General features: G+C 51.8%; 6 protein-coding genes across 6 annotated transcripts; 2 read left to right on the top strand and 4 right to left on the bottom strand.

The window, feature by feature from the left end:
- Positions 1-648: 648 nt before the first annotated feature.
- Positions 649-1,712, top strand: POX_f07874 (uncharacterized protein; the record flags this gene model as incomplete). Its single annotated transcript, XM_050116665.1, has 2 exons — positions 649-814; positions 874-1,712. 2 exons carry the CDS (start codon positions 649-651, stop codon positions 1,710-1,712), a joined length of 1,005 nt encoding a protein of 334 aa, XP_049966804.1.
- A 337-nt stretch (positions 1,713-2,049) lies between these two features.
- POX_f07873 (uncharacterized protein) lies at positions 2,050-3,163 on the bottom strand (the record flags this gene model as incomplete). Its single annotated transcript, XM_050116664.1, has 3 exons — positions 2,050-2,340; positions 2,412-2,939; positions 3,008-3,163. The coding sequence occupies 3 exons, from the start codon at positions 3,161-3,163 to the stop codon at positions 2,050-2,052; spliced, it is 975 nt and encodes a 324-aa protein (XP_049966803.1).
- A 1,888-nt stretch (positions 3,164-5,051) lies between these two features.
- POX_f07872 (uncharacterized protein) lies at positions 5,052-6,552 on the top strand (the record flags this gene model as incomplete). The annotated part of the gene is made up of 3 exons (XM_050116663.1): positions 5,052-5,348; positions 5,412-6,208; positions 6,294-6,552. 3 exons carry the CDS (start codon positions 5,052-5,054, stop codon positions 6,550-6,552), a joined length of 1,353 nt encoding a protein of 450 aa, XP_049966802.1.
- A 1,007-nt stretch (positions 6,553-7,559) lies between these two features.
- POX_f07871 (uncharacterized protein) lies at positions 7,560-9,331 on the bottom strand (the record flags this gene model as incomplete). Its single annotated transcript, XM_050116662.1, has 4 exons — positions 7,560-7,906; positions 7,964-8,938; positions 9,022-9,157; positions 9,218-9,331. The coding sequence occupies 4 exons, from the start codon at positions 9,329-9,331 to the stop codon at positions 7,560-7,562; spliced, it is 1,572 nt and encodes a 523-aa protein (XP_049966801.1).
- Positions 9,332-10,137: 806 nt separating this feature from the next.
- Positions 10,138-13,060, bottom strand: POX_f07869 (L-galactonate dehydratase; the record flags this gene model as incomplete). Its single annotated transcript, XM_050116661.1, has 8 exons — positions 10,138-10,323; positions 10,388-10,442; positions 10,510-10,694; positions 10,805-11,097; positions 11,486-12,026; positions 12,109-12,714; positions 12,810-12,914; positions 13,016-13,060. The coding sequence occupies 8 exons, from the start codon at positions 13,058-13,060 to the stop codon at positions 10,138-10,140; spliced, it is 2,016 nt and encodes a 671-aa protein (XP_049966800.1).
- Positions 13,061-13,882: 822 nt separating this feature from the next.
- On the bottom strand, positions 13,883-16,441 carry POX_f07868 (uncharacterized protein; the record flags this gene model as incomplete). Its single annotated transcript, XM_050116660.1, has 5 exons — positions 13,883-13,975; positions 14,034-15,560; positions 15,621-16,213; positions 16,272-16,337; positions 16,399-16,441. 5 exons carry the CDS (start codon positions 16,439-16,441, stop codon positions 13,883-13,885), a joined length of 2,322 nt encoding a protein of 773 aa, XP_049966799.1.
- Positions 16,442-17,778: the final 1,337 nt, after the last annotated feature.

The raw sequence follows: 17,778 nt of genomic DNA, 5'->3' as shown, positions 1-17,778 counted from the left end.
AAGGACGCCGCAACATAGCAATAATATTCTGTGAAAGGGCACAACGGTATCACTGAGAGTTACGGATATCACTTCTCATCAGCCCATCACTCCGAAAATGATATAGGTGTATGAAAATGCCCAGAAGGAATGCATTTCTTTTTCTTCTTTCAGAAATACGGGTATTTGGTGCCCTTTAACCCTATGGGTGCTATGGGGGGATCACGGGATGAGCATCTGCCATTTCTGATTAACAATATCATGCTGAATCTTTCAGATGTGCTGTACCGATGGATGCTACGATTTACCACTGCAACCTTGCGAGTCAGTCCTTTCTCTCACCTCAGTCCTTCGGAGCTTTCGGAGGCCGTTCTTTGCTCGAAACATTTTCACTAGTGCCGTTCTGGGCTTAGTGGGCTGGGAATCCCGAATATGTGACGTGGAGCTGAGCGATTCCAACCATCTGAGTGGCTACTCACAAACGCCATCTGCTTCGATGCCACGGCGATTCGGAACCTCCCGTCGCCTCCACTGTGAAAGTGCGTGAGCCATGCATGGGCACTATGGCGGCGAGTGCTATACTTCAGTATTTGTAGTGACTGCGCCGCTTGGACTGTGTGTCACATTTCAAACTCTAGAGCTTCAATTTTTCCATTGATCATTATCAAAATGCTAATCACCGCGAAATGTGACAAACTTCTGGAGGCTGAGGTCCTCCAGCGCTCATCCCAGGTTGTTTCGGTCGTTGGCGATCGGGCTTACATTTTTGGAGGAGAGCTGCATCCTCGCGAGCCAAGAGACAACAACATATACGCCGTGGTCTTGAACAATCAAGGTGTGTTGTCGAATACGCACACCTAACTGCCACTCAAGCTGATAATTTCAATTCTATAGTTACAGATGAGGCTGTCACGCAACCTCAATCGTCCCTCTCTCCTACTGCGCGTGTCGGCACTGCGTCTGCAACTATTGGTGATAAGATATACCTCTTCTCCGGCAGAGGAGGCGTCGACATGGCCCCGATTGATGAGCAAGGCTCAGTCTGGGAATTTGACCCCTCAAGCTCTACCTGGTGTCGGATCCAGCCCTCGATCTCCAATTCTGATGCTGTCCCTGCGGCGAGGAGCTATCACTGTATGACCAGCGACGGCAAAGACACACTCTTTGTCCATGCAGGGTGTCCCGAGTCTGGGCGGCTATCAGACCTGTGGTCTTTCAGTGTCTTACGCAGAGAATGGAAGCAATGTGCGCCTGCGTTCGACCCTCCTCGCGGCGGAACTTCGATCACGTTCGTGGGTGGTAAAATATACCGCATGAATGGATTTGATGGTAAGACTGAGCAAGGTGGCAATCTTGACATCTACACCCCCGAGACAGATTCGTGGAATACCTACATCTATCCTGCGGATGGGAAGAATGGGCCATCACCGCGGAGTGTGAGCGCTTTGCTTCCGATTTCTGTTCTCGGCCGCTCCTACCTGATTACCATGTTTGGAGAGCGAGATCCCAGTTCACTTGGTCACCAGGGTGCTGGGAAAATGCTCGGTGATGTGTGGATTTTTGATATCGAAGACAAGAAGTGGGAACAGGTGGAGCTGCGTGGGACTGAGCTTCCGGTCGCCAGGGGCTGGTTTGATGCCGACGTCATGTCCACCGATACTATCATCGTTCACGGCGGGCTGGGAGAGTCGAATGATCGTCTCGGTGATTTATGGAAGCTTTCTTTTGCGTGAGGCGCTTCCATTGCAGACTCTTGCTCAACTACCGGTCAAGCTGTGAAGCCAACTTGAAGCAAGAAATAAGAGTATATTATGGAAGGGCAGTCTACCAAGACTGGGCTTTTTGCTCACTATACAGACTGTACAAAGTGCTCAAAAAAACATACTTCACTCAATGTTGTCTCTTAGAGAGGAAATAATTCTTGTATCTCATAGACATACAGATCTTAGGGCCATTTCAAATTGTGTAGCTGCAGCCAGGCAGACTCTATTCTTGTTTATTTGAGCGCGAATCTCCGGTGAAATGTACCCCGTCATTGCTGGGACAGAAACATTGAATTTCAAAGTAGTATCAGAAATCTGAAAAAGAGGAGATTCTGTTAAAAGCAGCTTGTCCCGATCGATTGAAACGCTCATGGGTCAAGCAACCAGGCAAATGCAACAAGTGTCCACGCTGAAGACGCACATATAGCGCGTACAGCATTCCAGCGACAGTGACGGCAACGATGCTGATCAAAGCAGGCCACTCGAATTGATCAGGACGAGCGAAGATAATTGTGGAGACGTAGGAACAGATCTCGAAGAAATTCTGCCATGCCGCCTCAGTGGAAGAAAAAGAGCCTCGAGCATCAGCTTCGATTCCCTACAAATTTGTCACAAATATCAGTATGTGCCGTCAGACAGCGGTGTTATATCAAACGTTCCGCGGCTCACCTCTTGAACCAGGATCTGTGCACAGAGATCGAATCCCCGAAGACCCAGTCGGCTAAGAATCGTGCCGCCGACCAGCCCAGACGCCGAGACAAAAGGCCGGCTGACGAAAATCCAAAAAACGGCAAAGCCACCGACTAAACACGATATCTGCCAGCTTACTAGCCATAAAGCCGCGCGAATGGGGCCAATTTTACCCATGAGAGACGGGGCAAGCCATGTGGCTAACACTTCAAAAGCTACGGCTATTGTTCTGGCAACAGCGACTTGTGTCGAACTGAACCCTGTGGACAGGAGCCAAGTGACCATCTGTCCAGAAAACGAGAGCACTGTCAGGTAAAGTAAAGCGCTGGCCAAAGACGGAAGGAAAAGTTGATGTTTGAAATAGAGGGCAAAATCCTTGAGTGAGTGTCTGACGCTCTGGCGTATCGCATTCCACGCACGCGCAGGGAAGCCTAGCCGCGCAGGCTCCCTGTGAAGAGGTGCAGCGCTCTTCTTTGGCTCTTGGAGTTCTGCCACTTCATAGTACACCTGGAAGTATGCATCAGAGAAAGCATTCCAAAGTTCCCGGTCTTGGAGGAAGAACCTGAGAATCTCACCTTGGCAATCGAGTAGTATTCAATGACCACGGAACAAACGTTCATTCCAAAATTTACAATGATGGCTGTTCGTGTGGATATCCCGTCGAGAAGGGCAATGAACAAAGGTCCAACTAGCTTGCAGACCAAGTCGATGCGTCGCATCTGGGCGTTCATCGCTGTGTTTGGCTGTAGATTAGCTTCAAGCAGCGGCCAGTGGGGAAGGATAGCCCACGAACTTCTGAGTCCAGCATGATTGTCACCAGCTACCACGACGACCTGCCATGCAACGTCAGTAATTGAGCAACTAAACCAAATTTTTGGCTCAAAAAAAAGTATACCCAGTCTTTCTCCACTGATACCATATTCAATATCGAGCATAGCTTCTCAACGCATGCCAGCACAGTGAGCGATACGAGAAGACCCAGATTCATCCATCGAGAGCCAGGCGCTCCGACTGCTAGTTTATAAAATACAAGGCAGGATGCAGCCACAACAAGCCGTTGAAGTACTATGAATCACCTCGTCAGGCGGGCCAACTGCCACTGGATATCTGTCCTTGGATTGCCACTTACCAATTGATAAACGGACGACTTTCAAGCGGTCTCCCACGTCAATGTAGTGACCCACAGCTGAAGCAAAGATAATTGCTGACAACCCACGGGACAGTGCATAAATAGACATCGGTAGCAATGTTCCGGAATAGATAGTGGCCAGGTACAGAACAGCCCCGAATTCGAAGACACGTGAGTTCCACGTTGACAGGAAATGAGAAATATAGAGACGATGAGTTATCCTGGCTGGGATACTGCTTTTTTGGTTGTCGAAATAGGAGCTTGAGACTGTTTCACCAACATTTTCGAAACCTGCAATGAGATGAGTACACTCACTGTTGCTCGAATGATCCCTCCAGCTGTCAGTCATTACGTCCAATGTATCAGAATTTCGCTATGCCAAGGTTGAGTAATGGCTCTTCAGAGCTGTGACATGAGATAAAGCTTGACATCGTGGCTTGAAGATGGCCGCGTCAATGTGTGTTTTACGCTCCGGAGATCTCGGGCTCCGTTGGTTGTCGATAGTTTGAGGGCTCATCGAAACATGTGGAGACATGGCGACCGCGGTGAGAACTAAGCCTCTCTAGGTGGGGTCCACATAGCCAGTCACAGAAGTGACACATGATCCTGTCCTCACGTGAATGTACGCTGCGGCCTCCGAAACCTCCGACAATAACCAGCCAACTTCTCCGATATATTGCACAGAGCGTACGCCCTACACAATGCCACCGAAAAGGAACCACTTACCTCAGAAAAAGGCATGCGATGCTTGTTACAGAAGAAAGGTAGCGCTACCCAGCTCCATTCGAATCAGTCAAGATCGCCTCTAGATCTTGTAGGGCCGAGGGCTTCCAAAATACTTACTTCTTTGACAAGGGTCATTGCGTGCTTCCTGATTCCATTGGCCCTTGCGAGTGGTGTCAGGATCGTAAGATTGAATGCACATTCATCAGAGAGATGCCGCGCAAAAAGAGACGTAGCAGGTGTGCCCTATCTTTCTTGAACGAGAGCGGATGCATTGAAATTGTCTCTGTGGTGCTGAAGCCTCCCCCTGCTTTCCCTGTAGTGATGTACAGAACTTATTCCAGCGTCTAGAGGAACTAGAAGGTGCTTTGGCAGGAATCAGATCCACTGGTGAATCACCAACGACCGCCGATCGAGCTTCAACTGCAGCAAGTGGTAGAGGTGCGAGCGTTCTTTCTCGAAGCCCTGCCTCTCCTGCTGCTCGATCACAGCAGGAGACTGCTTCTGAGCCAACAACTACTTTCGATGCAACGAGCCATTCCAGGCCAAGAAAGCATGTTTGTCAATGGGGTCCTAATTGGTACTTTAATGGTATCGCTATTTCATCGGAAGCAGGCCACCGCTGGATTTCCCAAAGAACTGGCCAGCAAGTGTCGCGAGCTGACTTCAGTATTCCGATCCAGACGCTCTGGGGACATTTTTCTGCCGATGTCTCTCTTTCACCAGTCTCTTGCAAGTTGCCTGAAAAGGAATTTGCTCGTGAAGTCATGAAAGCCTATCTTGAGTCCTCGTTCAGACTTGCGTACCCAGTACTCTGTGATGAGAACTCGGTTGAGGCACGGATGAAGACAGCGTACGAGCCCCCAGACGGGCCAAACTACACAACAGCACAAATCTCAGCCAAGGCGTGTGTGCTGAGCATGCTGGCTCTGAAACCTCGTCTAGGCGCACCGCATATCTCCTCGCCTGACGATGAAGACTTGTACGCGGCAAAAGCACACTCTCTCCTGCTGCATATCGCCGATGATGAGAGCCTTTCCACCCTAGAAGCTACAACCATGCTCGTAAGATAGAGTTTTTAGACCTGATTGCTCTGGATTGTTGGGTAAACTGACTTGGGGATACAGCAAATACTTTGCATTCTTCGCACAGACTGGCATGGTGCAACATTTTATCAGTCAAATGCGTGTCGTATCATCTTTGCGCTGAAAGGGCACATTGATTCACACCCTTCGACTATGGAAAGTCTTGGCATGCAAGGCCTCCTGGATCACCAGAACATAGAGTCGCTCTTTTGGATTTCGTATATCCTCGACAAAAACATCTCCCTGTTCACAGGTAAACCGCCGCTGCTTACTGAGGCGTACTGCGACTTAGTTCAGCCCTTCAATTACAATCCCTTTGGAGGGGATGGCTCGATGGTCTTCAATCCGACAACCAAGAGCTTCATAGAGCCCCGAGAACATACATGGAGAGCTCATTTTCCTGGCGAGATCAAGCTCGCCGTTGAGAAAGAAAAGGTCTACCAAAAACTGTTTTCGACGCAGGCGATAAAGGCAAAAAACAACCAACTTCTGCAACACATTCGAGAAATGGATCAGAACCTAGAGCGCTGGCGTCTTTCTTTCGATGAGGAATACCGCCCCGCACTGTTCGTCTCCGATGACACTCTGCCAAATGCGGACGACGAGGATCCATCGTCAGTGTCATGCATGATTCGGATTGTGGCTCTCCATCTAGAATATCACCATTTGATGACGGTCATTCATACGACAGTGAGAAAGTGTACGCTTGTACCGAACGAAGGTGGCCCGGATCTACACTCTGTCGTGCACTCGAGCTTCGACATCTCTTTAGAAGCAAGCCGTTCGACAATCAAATGTTTGAAGTACTTGATCGAAAGAATCGGAGAAGATGCCTTTCGGTAAGCAATGTCACCTATCACAAGCTCATTCCTCCTCAGGCTGTTTTCCTCCAACAATAGAGAAATCTGCTAATTCAATCGAAAGCTTTGTCACATTATATTCGCAGGTAGCGGCGTTGACACTCTTCCTCAACATCATCATCCACCCTCTCGATGCCCGATCGCGCAAAGATCTAGAGCTCCTCATATCGACCTCGAACATGATAAGCGACATGCCCACGACTTCTCTGACAAAGGACGAGCTCTTGCATGTGCGAGAGCTCAGCGATTTCGTCATGAGACTCGTCTGGCTGGGGTCTTGTGGTGTGACAAAGGCAAGCAGGGAGATCGATCAGACAGCCTAGCCATCGCCTTGCCCGTATACCGGAGGAGCCCATCTCGGAGCTCGAGCCTTATCCCAGTAGGTCGACTATCGAGAGCAAGGGGCGCGAAAAACGGTCTACAGTGTGGAAATAAGCTTGGAGGCTCTTAAGCCGCACATCAATCTCTTGCACGAGTTGGAATTAGTCTCCATCTAGATAATTCAATCTAAATTGAATGGCGTAAAAACTGTCAAGTCCAGCTTTTTCGTTGATAGCTCTCCATAATGGGCCGGCACCGATCCTAAGAGTCGCTCGTATGAGAAGCAATGAAAAGGCTACCGTACGAACCGGGCTCCAGGGTGATAAATTGGCGCTGCGGTGAGACAAATGTCAAAATTAAGGCCTTTGAGAGACCAAGCGCTACTCTGTTCCATTCGTTTTACCGGACTACAGTGGTCACTTGATGTGCGAAGAATCGGAACTTGTACCTGATCAGGCTCGAGACAGTAGCACAATGAAAGGAGCGAGACAGACCCATCGCTTGCCGCCCAACACATCGGTGTGCTTAACATGGTTGCAGGATAATTGTCGAAATTCTTCTAAAGGGGAATCAATGTGTTACTTTTCTCAATAAGTATAGATCCCGGCAGACCAGTGTGCATGCAAAAAGGATAAGAAAAGCAATGAAAAGCAATACAAAGGTATCCTGATATACTTCAGGTCATTCGCGATTTCCGCTTTTTGCTATAAAAGCCACAAGACCAGTAAATATCAAAAAAAGAAAAACGGACAGAGGCTCATTCACGGTATCATCAGTTCGGTACCCTGTGACATTCCCACCTGGTCATGTGTGATATTGGCGTAGGAAGAAGGCGTAAAGGCAGAAGTTGACGGGAGCGAACGGGAGTTCAAGACAGACAAGTATTCATCATGCATCACAGAGAATAATCGGAAAACAGTCACGAAGGGGAAAGAGGTCATCGAGATTGCTGTGTATTTGAGAATACAAAATTGGAGCTGGTCCAGTCGCAAGTAACTTCATTTCGTCTTTAGCTGTTGAGGTAGCTGCGAATAGCCCCTTGGAGTTTCGTGGCCCCCTCGCCTACCAGCTGTGTCAGGTTCTCAAGATCATCGCCGGCGGTGATACCAAACCGTCGGACAAAGTCCTTCGCAGCGTTCTCCAAGTCCCCATAGCCATCGTCGACCGTGGGTAGGTCGTCCTCGGGCCGGCCGAAGTAGGCATTGCTGGAGATGGAGGTGGCGCCATCGAATTCGCCAAGTCTCTGCTTAGCTTCCGCCTGGGCCTTGGGATCGAAACGATCGCGGCCAAAGAACTCATCCGAAGAGATACCCTTCTGGGTGCCAAAGCGGCTCTTGGCTTCAGCAAGTTCCTCCTCTGTTGTATATGTTAGAATCATCATTTTTCACTCATAGATTGAAAAATAATACGCACCGTCCTGGGCGCTGGGCTTGGCAGGGCCCACAGCACCGAACCCAAGCTTCCTGGGAGCCGGGGGCTTTGACACCTGACCGAAACCAAGCTTGCTCATTCCCATGCCCAATCGCTCAACATCGCCGGAACTACGCTCTTGGGACTTTCCAGTGGCACCAAATCCGCCGCGAGTCGGGCTGATTGGGGTAGGCGAAGCGATAGATGGGGTGGCGGCAGCTTTGGCCTCGGCCTGCTCAGCTTCAGGGTCATACCCCAGCTTCTCAATGCGCTCTGCTTCCTCCTTGGCCTTGCGCTCCATCTCATCAAAATCGACGTCACTGGCAACCACCTTCTTGGCGCCGAGCTTGGGCGCCTTCTTAGCTCCGAGAATACTGCCCTTCTTTGCGGCAGAGCCAGGGGTGGTTTTGCGCGCAGCGGCGTTTGCACGGATGGCCGTCGGAGCAGGAGAAGGCGCAGGTGCAGCGGCCTTGTCCTCGGACGCGGACAGAGGTGATTTGGAGCGGGCACCATTGGCGCCCGCACCGGCGTTCAGGAACGGGGAGCCGCTGCGACCCACGACAGATGGGGTTCCGGTACGTGAGGGGGGGTTGCTGGGCCGCTTGATCGAGGGCTTGTCCCAAGATGAAAAGAAGTCGTCATCTTGGTCACCGGCTGGAGTTGCGGAGCCGTCTGATGGGGTACCCGCGGGGACATCCGTGATCACGACTTCGGTTGGGTATCTGTTCCATGCGCTGTCAACATCGCTTCCCGCCACAGCAAAGCGCCCATTGGCAGAGATGGGAGTTACTGACTGTTGCGCGTCCAGCGCAGCACGACGCTTGAGCTCTTCCTTATACTTGACCGCGGCATTGGAGGTGTACTTGGTCTTGGGATCCTTGCTCGCCAGCGCAGCTGATCCACCGTGAGTCTGGAAATACTTCGTGGCGGACTCGTTTCCACCGACTTTCATCACCCGAAGTTGCTCCCATTGCCATTCTGTGTGGAGTCTGACAGTCAGTATATTTGTGCTCCGTGGACGTGGCCCGCCCGTGAGCCAGTCGGGGGCGCGGTCAACATACGGTCGAGGTTGGTAGATCGAACAAAGGAGATGTGGACACCCAAGTTGCGGTGGTGTGCCGAGCAATCAAGGCAAAGGTAGATACCGAAGGGCACCGACGACCATGTTGGATTCTTGGAGCCACAGTCAAAGCAAATCTTGTCGCCAGAAAGATGCGTCAGCGGATCATGGCCAAAACATGTCAATTACCCAGGTACCCAGCGGCTTCGGGTAGCAGCAGAGATATTGGTGGGGGTGAGAGATACCTTGTTGGCGGGCTTGAGCTTCAGCTTCTCAAAAATCTTTTGAGACTGCGCCTTTGAGGCACTCATCGTGGGTGAAGGAGTGAGTCTTTGCTGGGAGAGGGATAGAAAAGGGGTGGAGAACAGGTATAGTTGAGCGGCCCAGCAAAGAAGCCGAGATGGAGTTCTTGGGAGCGGCGAACGTGGTCCTTGTTCGACCGGCAGCCCACTTGTGCAACTGGCCTTTCTGCCGCCCATCCTCGGCGGTGGGTCGCAGCCCAGCCACGACCAGAGTATAAGTACCAGCTGTGGCTTGTGGCACTGCAACTGATGCCGCAACAAATACACATATTTTTTTCTCTTCCAATCTGCAATAGCAATTCCGTGGGAAAGATCAAGATCCTATTATTATGTTCATGCTGCTCTGTCTTGGCTGCTTGAAGATGCAATGTAAACGCAATCGATTGATGCTGGCTTTGACAGAAGAAACCAATGTCCTACTAGAGGCGCTTCGTTATTCATTCTGGCGTGGAGACTAGGATCACGCTGTTTGCAAAGAAGATGGCGGCACTGGAGAGAAGGGCCTGTCAAGGTCCTTTCGTACTGAGCATGATTGTGATCTGATACATAAAATGGAAATGAGCTGGCCAGCAACTGAAACTGCCAGTTGGGCCTAGGCTTAATAAAAGTACAGTGAGTGAGTAGTGGTATTCAACTCCTCTCCGGAGAAGCACCGATCATCGACGACTGTGATCCAAACAGTAAGGGCCCAGGTACATGATACGTGTCTCTCAAACCACCTGTTTTGCAGGAGGTCTTCGAAATGAGCTCCTGGTCATCGAAGAAAAAGTGTCAGACCCGTCTGCTGCGGAGTAAGATTCAGGCGTGGTCACAAATCAACGCCACTGGATCCCGAAAAGCTTCAATGAGCTAGCCACACTGGGTTTTTCTGCGGCCTTTTCCAGAATGATACGAGAGTGACCCTTCACATCGAGGGCAAGAAGCTGGTATTCCCACTCATCCTTGTCCAAGGGCTTCATGAGATGCACAAAGACGACACCGGAGTTCAAAGGGCCCTCGACCTATACGATAAGTTCAGTCGACCGCAGCCATGCATCAAGAAGCGAACATACACCAGAAACATACATTAAAATTCATCCGAAGATGCTCCCGGCCGAGTCGGTCCTTTTCCACCGTGGAACTGTCCACGCTCGTTAGCTCGTCGACCAATTTCCTAAATGGTGGGTTTGGTCTCATGGTTGACTCACGCAACCGGCCTATTCCGCGCCCAGCGACTGTTCGTGGTTTCGCCAAATGCTCTAATCTCTCTCCGATCGCCCAAGAGCTGTATGCATCGCGGGTCTTCTTTTACGCGCTCCACGGCTTTCTCGTATTGCCACGTTCGACTGTTCGGGGAAACGACATCTGTCCAGAAAAGATAGAATACTCCGCCCTGGAGAAAGCCGTCACATAGTCAGCGATCGGTCAAAAATGCATCCAGTGCACTGCTCTCTCCTCATCACGCCGGATAAAGATGGCGTCTATGATCGGAGGGGTTCATACCGTCAAAACAGCACCAGCCAGCACCACAACAAAATTGATCGACTGCTGCGTCGCGCGCGACACCTTCTCTCGCCCGCTCAGCTCACCCCACTCGTATCGACCATCGTCGGACAAGACCGTGATATTCCGGCGCTTCGGGCGTGGACCGGTTTGTGTCGCGTAAAGTCGAGTGAGCTCTCGGTGTGGGAGCTGGCGCAAAGCTAATGATGCGCTTTGCCGTACTGGAGGTACAGCTCGTAGACACTGTGCGTTCATAATGTGGATTGTGACTGTCCGTTCAAGGTTGTTCCTCGCTGCGAGGATATTAATCATTCGATGGTCGCCCGATAACGCCGATAGCAGCGGAGCGGAGCAGTCTCACGTGCGTGGGATTTGAAAGAATTGCTACATCTGATTGGTTAGGAGGCCACTACTACACGCATTGATAAAAAAGATCAAGGGAATGAGCATGTTGGAACTGGCTAAAATATAGATAGTCAAGTCTCCTGTTTCTCTTCGACACAGACCAACGCTTTCAAGAATCTAAAAAAAAAAAAAAAAAAGAAATCTGAATTTTGAAGTGGCAAAGCTATGGACATGAAGGAACACACATAAAAGACGTGGAAATCATCACTCTCATCTATACAACGCGAGGACCATCCAAGATTGTCCGAGCCTCCTGTGAGCGCCACCAACTCTTACCCTCCTCACCGGGGAAGGAGAACTCATCCATACTTTCAGGCTTCATCTCCACGCTGTATCCGGGCTCCATAGGGGTGACGTAGTACCCGTCCTTGACGCTTGAAGGGTGGACAAAGTGCTCGTGCAAGTGGTCCACGTACTCCAAGACACTCTTCTTGCCCGAGACTACGACGTAGTCAATCGTGCTCAGGTGTTGCGTGTACTCAGGAAGACCGACGCCTCCAGAGTGAGGCACAATGGGGACGTTAAACTTGCGGGCCAGCAAGAGGATGGCAAGAACTTCGTTGACACCGCCAACACGGCAGGCATCGGGCTGGAGGACGGTGAGAGCACCGGCTTGGAGGAGTTGCTTGAAAATCACACGGTTTTGGCACATCTCTCCGGTAGCGACACCGATCGCGCCGTGGGGAGTGTTGGAGAGGGCTTTGCGGATGGCGGCGTGGCCGAGAATGTCGTCGGGAGAGGTGGGCTCCTCGATGAACCAAGGCTTGAATTCAGCAAGCTCCTGCATCCAAGTGATAGCCTCGGGGACAGACCAGACCTATACAAAAAAAATGCAAGAGCCGTATGTCAGTCTTTATTTACTGGAGCCATATTGAGAGCTTGGAAGATCCCTCTCATACCTGGTTGGCATCCACCATCAAAATGTTGCCCTTGTCATACCCGATAGCCTCGCGGGCAATCTTGAGACGACGCTTATCATCCTCCACGTTTGCTCCCACCTTCAGCTTGAAGTGTCTGTACCCTTGAGCAACGCTCTCCTCAAGCAACTTCTTCAGCTTCTCCTCGCTGTAGCCCAACCAGCCGGCACTGGTGGTATACGCAGGCACCGCCTGACTCGCCTCAGCCTCCTTGATCCGATCCTGCTTGCCCGCCTCGATCTCCTTCAACATGGACAGGGCTTCCTCAGGAGTGATGGCGTCGGTGATATAGCGGAAGTCAATGCAGCGCACAAACTCCTCGGGAGTCATGTCCGCGACAATGCGCCATACTGGCTTGCCCAGGGTCTTGGCCCACAGGTCCCACAGAGCGTTGACCACAGCCCCGAGAGCCAAGTGAATGACACCTTTCTCGGGTCCGATCCAACGTAATTGACTGTCGGAGACCAGGTAGCGCCAAGTCTTACCCCAGTCCGCAGTGAGCTCATCCAAGTCTTTACCCTCGATGAGAGGAGCCAGGAGAGCAATGGCGGCGCAAACAATCTCGTTACCACGGCCGATGGTGAAGGTCTAGTTGTCACGGCTTGATGTTAGCATTCCTGGCTACTTCTTGTGTTTTCCTTTTCCGAAACCCTCAATAAGGAGTCGACTCATTCATGACTTACCATGCCATGACCCTTGAAGTCAGAATCTGTGTGAATGATGCAGTACGCGGCGGAGTAGTCGCCGGCAGCGTTCATGGCATCAGAGCCGGTCTTATCGAGGGAGGTCTGTCATTGATGATAAAGTCAGCGATGGCTCCGGCCTCCGACAAATACAGTCGATCTCTCGGGTGAGATTAGCTCGCTGCCTAAGACCACAACTAACATACCGGAAACCTCACGTCCCGCGTGGTGAACCCAGTGATTTTGACCATGATGGTAGATTGAATTGAGGAAAAAAGGGATCTTTAATATGAACGAGAGGTACTCAAGCGATTGCTGAAGAAAATCGGAGCCGTAATGTAGTAGTCGGAAAGACCGAGCAAAGTCTCTCTAGTGGGGGTATCTCCAAATGCTCTCTATGCGTGACGAAAAGGGAAGAGGGATTTAATTGAAAAGATCAAGTCAACTACCAAAACCGAGGGATCTTCGGGATTTAATAGCATTGAGAAATTGAAAAACCTAATGGTCACGAGTAAGCCTTCTACGGAAGAACAGGAAAAACTGCAACCTGGTGGCCCCCGTATACTCGCCGATTGACACGCCCATCGAGAGACAGTGACCCCCGCGCTGCCCGCATTTTCCCCTCGCCCCTCCATCGTCGCCGGGATCCACGCACTTTGGTTGGTGGAAATTAGCCATTCACGGGGAAATAGGATACTCCGCCAATCAAGATGCGGTCGCAATGTGAGCGGCAGATTCGGAGCTGCTTCGCGGTTCTGCAGAGACCGCGTGACGTGCCCGCTGCGGATAATTGTTTCGTGCTGAAAGATTAAGCAGAAAATTTACCATCCTCTAGAGAGAGCATTTGCCGTGAACATGGAATGCTTCCACCATTTTGGGTGTGACGAGGGTTAAGAAAGCGGATGAAAGATATGAGGCCGGAGGCCGGAGGATACCACAAGATTGTCGTAACAACCGCTGAGGGGAGTCTAGTCAAATTCAAGATGCAAAAGGCACAGGAGAAAGAAGGATTGCAGATCGTTGCAGAGTGATATCATTTAGAGCCGTGATATAATGCCTCAGCCAAGCTTCACCTATCCAGACAGTCCTCGCTTCTCACTCTCGGAGAAGAAGATAAGCATGCGCCAAAGCTTGCGAACCAGCACCTCAGCCTCTTCGTCGAGTGCCTAAAGAAAGTCGTCGTTAGCCATCAAGTCAGTAGGGAGCCTGCACAGGGCAACGTACCATTTCCAACTGCTCCACCAGATCTTGAGGGGAGCCGTGTTTACGAATGTGCTCTTCAACCACATCCACCAACATCTGTTCCTGGATTCCCAGATACTCGACAATCTTCTTCTCAACAAAGGGCTTGAGCTGATCGGCAATGATCGCCTCATCCACGAATTCCCACTTGATGTCCCATTTCCAAAGACCCTCCTTGTCGGCAGGAATCTCGGCGGCCAGTTGGCGCGCGGCTTGAGCACGCTCCTCGTCCGAGAGACCGGCGGCTTCGGCGGCAGAGTCGAACTTGATCGGAATGAGCTGCCGGCGGGTCGTACCGGCGGGCTCCTCCTCATCCTCCAGTAGACCTTCAACTTCGGCAACGGTGCGACGGCCGGTGGCGGCCTGGGCCTTTTGGGCAGCAGCGCCAAGGGAAAGCTTGAATCGTTGGGGCTCCTCTTCCTGAGGCGCTGGCGCCTGGGCCCGAGCCTCCAGTTCCTCGGCTTGTTTGGCGAGGAATTCATCTGCCATCCCGCGTGCCTGTTCCTCGCGTTTGGCAGACTGGGCTTGCTCACGTGCCTCTGCGGCGCGATCGGCCTCGTCCATGCTGACCTCACGAGCGCGGAAGGCAGCACGGCTTCGTAGCCAGGCACCGCGGTCAGCGTAGTACTCGCTTGCCTTGCGGCTGGCCTCCACGTTATCATCCCACTCCATCAAGCGCTTCTCCATCTCGTCGTGCGCCGCTTGCAGTTTTCCATCTTCTTCCTTGTCTCGCTTCTTCTCACGCTCCAGGGCAGCCGTTCGGCTTCGCTCTCGGTTCAACCAGCGGCGCTCCTGATCCAAGAACTGTTTTTCCTGCTCAGCGCTACGCTTGGCCTGGCGACGACGCTCAAGCTCTTCATCGCTTGCATCAGTGTCCTCGTCCTCCCGGTCCAGGTGAGCTTGAGATCCATTCATGCCGCCCCCATTTACAAATGACACACCCTTTTGATAATCCTTGGGGATCTGAACACCGAAGCCTTTTGGTCCAGAGGGCGCACCAGAAACATTGCGGTCACCGCGAGGCCCCAGTGGAATGCCGTTTGCACCACCTGCTGGCCCACTGGGAGCCGAGGAGGGGGGCGAACCAAGACGACTAACCCGCGAGCCAGAGTGACGAGCACGTTCCATAGACTCGATTTCTTCCTCCCGTTTCAATCGTTCAATGTCCCGACGATTACTGCGCTCGCGGAAGGCCGCAATCTCCTTGGCCACGTTCTCGCGCATCTCGGGAGGAATGTCGGCTAATTCATCTTCGACAGTGATGGGGATTGTCACAACTTCTCCGTCCTTGGCAACTTCCCCGTCCTTCATCTCAACATCGCCTTCTTTATCGACACCTGACACCTCTTCCTTCTGCGGAGGGGTAACTGGGTGTGAAAGCTCCGACAACACATTTTTGAGATTTTCACGGGCCGTATCGAAGCGAGCCTGAAGCTCTTTTGGATCTCTTTCACCACGGGTGACACCAAACTGCTCCAGATAGGTCATGGTACTCTCATCCACAACAACCTAGTAGCAGAGTTAGTCACTAGATCTTCATAACATCGCTCGTTTTCGGAATCATCGTACCAGAAGAGTGCTCTTTTCCACCTCCCGCTCCTCCTCACCGTCCGTAAGGGGTGATTGGCGCTTGACAGGGACTTCAATGTCCTTCAACACCTCCACGGCCACCTCCAGGCTTTCAGGATCTTCAAACTCTGCAAACCCGAAGCGGCAAGGCTTCTCGTCCGCATCCGTGGCTCGAATCCAGCGACGTAGATTTCCAGCGGACCGCAAGATACGCTCAATTCCCTCATCCCCGCCGGCACCCTCGGTGATCCCTCCGACAAACAGCGTGCGCACAATTTCATCGCGGGTCGGCGGCTGTAGTTGCATCATAGAATCGCGGCCATGGTGGCGTCGATCGTCCGTATTTGACGACCCCAGACCCGGGCGACGGCTCGGTCCATCAGACCCTCGCTCGCGACCTGTCTCGGGGGCAGCTGACTTGGAGGGACCGGAGGTGCCCAGGCGGATCACGGGTGCGGAAAAGTTGATATTGGGCATGTTCGGAGGGGGTTGGAAATTGGCCGGAAACCCACCGGGGCGACCAGGCTGCTGGTTGTTCTGTTGCATTCCCGGAGGTGCGGCCGTTCCCGGTGCGGCCACACCTGGAGGAGGTGCTGTAGCTGGTCAGTCATCGAGCTCGAGGTCTTGACGGAGAAAGGTTTCGGTGCTCACGTACCCATGCCTGGGGCGCACCTGGGTAAGCTCCGTAGTCGGGAGCTCTCCCATACATGCCTGGGGCTGATGAAAACAGTTAGCATGTCTGTTCACATTTCCGCGATTGATCAAAAGAAGCACCAACGGGCGTCGAGAGGCGCAAACTCACGCTGATAAGGATTGTACATCGCGAAGGTGCTGTTGCCGCGACGGGCAGTCTGATACTCGATGTTGAGTGAGTCCGTATATGTCAAGATAATTGTAGGGCTCTGAGAGGGCTTCGTGGAAGTTTTAATGGCGAGATAAAAGAGTGCGTTGGTCCCAGCGCGTGCAGATCGAAGAAAGTTGCCAGCGGCGGATTTGATGCATTAACTGCGATGGCCGTGCGCGGTCTCTTGGCAACTGGCGGCCTCCGGGGCTCTTGGGCGGAGCCAACGACGGGCAGAATCAACATTTTTTGCAGAGAGCTGGTATGATGAGACCTACTCTTAAGATCTATATTGAAGGTCTTTTACATTAGTCATAGCTGGGGATTCAATTCCAACTTTACAATTATCTATTAGGATCAACCTGGCTGGAAGGAGTGGACGATTTTGTTCCTTCTTTTGCTAGACCAACTGCACGATGGATATACCCAATGCTAGGTGGTAGGGCTCCGAGACGGGATCCGCTGTCTGGAGGCTCCAATACCCCGGAGAGATATATATCCAAGTGGAAGGCCAATTAGCTTGATGAATAGATCAAGTTCCATTACCTACAAATGGATGGATCTGGGCACGGCAGGTGGGAATCCACTAGAGATGGGACGAAACGGAAGTCCAGCCCTGGACATCCATCTATTGAATCAATTTGAACCACCTAAGCCACGCCTCCCTGGAGATCAGGCCTGCGCCATCAATCATGAGGTGACCAGTTTCGGTCGGTAGAAGCTTTCCTATTCATGCCCACCTGAAATTATCTATGTATAGTGTAGCTGGTCATTCTCAATGTACTGAATAGATTTCTACCTCGTGTACTGTAGATTGCTTCAGTTGTGCACAAATCGCTTACGGTGCGCGTAGTCAACCATGGGTAATCTGTACTCAGCATGAATCCGAAAATGACCAAGTCACCGGACAGGCTGGGCCCGAAGAGCGCCGTGGGTCGCCATTCGAGACCACAACGTTGGATGAGTATGCAAAACAAGAATATTCAGTCGCGTAGTCAGGACGGTGCAGGACCGTTAGGCAAAGGTGGACGAGTATACGCAGCCGGTATACGGATTGGTACAGTGAAACACCACACCCAGTCATAGGCCGTCCTGGTTCAAGAGTCCGGTCGGCGTTGAGACAAGCCTGGTCTAATTTGGAAAAGAAGGAGGGCGTACTACAGAGCCCAGTCCTGCAATTCGAATGAAGCGCGTTGCAACCGAGACTACATAGGAAGTCTCAAGTCGGCAAGTCGTTTCTACCTAGGAAAACTGTACCTGATCTAGTACTTACTCTTACCTGCTCTGGCAACCACAAACATGACCTACTAGTAGGCA

The sequence above is a fragment of the Penicillium oxalicum genome, chromosome VI (genome assembly GCF_001723175.1).
Source record: "Penicillium oxalicum strain HP7-1 chromosome VI, whole genome shotgun sequence".
NCBI lineage: Eukaryota > Fungi > Ascomycota > Eurotiomycetes > Eurotiales > Aspergillaceae > Penicillium > Penicillium oxalicum.
Note: the sequence above shows the minus strand (reverse complement) of the source record. Positions and strands in the feature narration are given on the sequence as shown.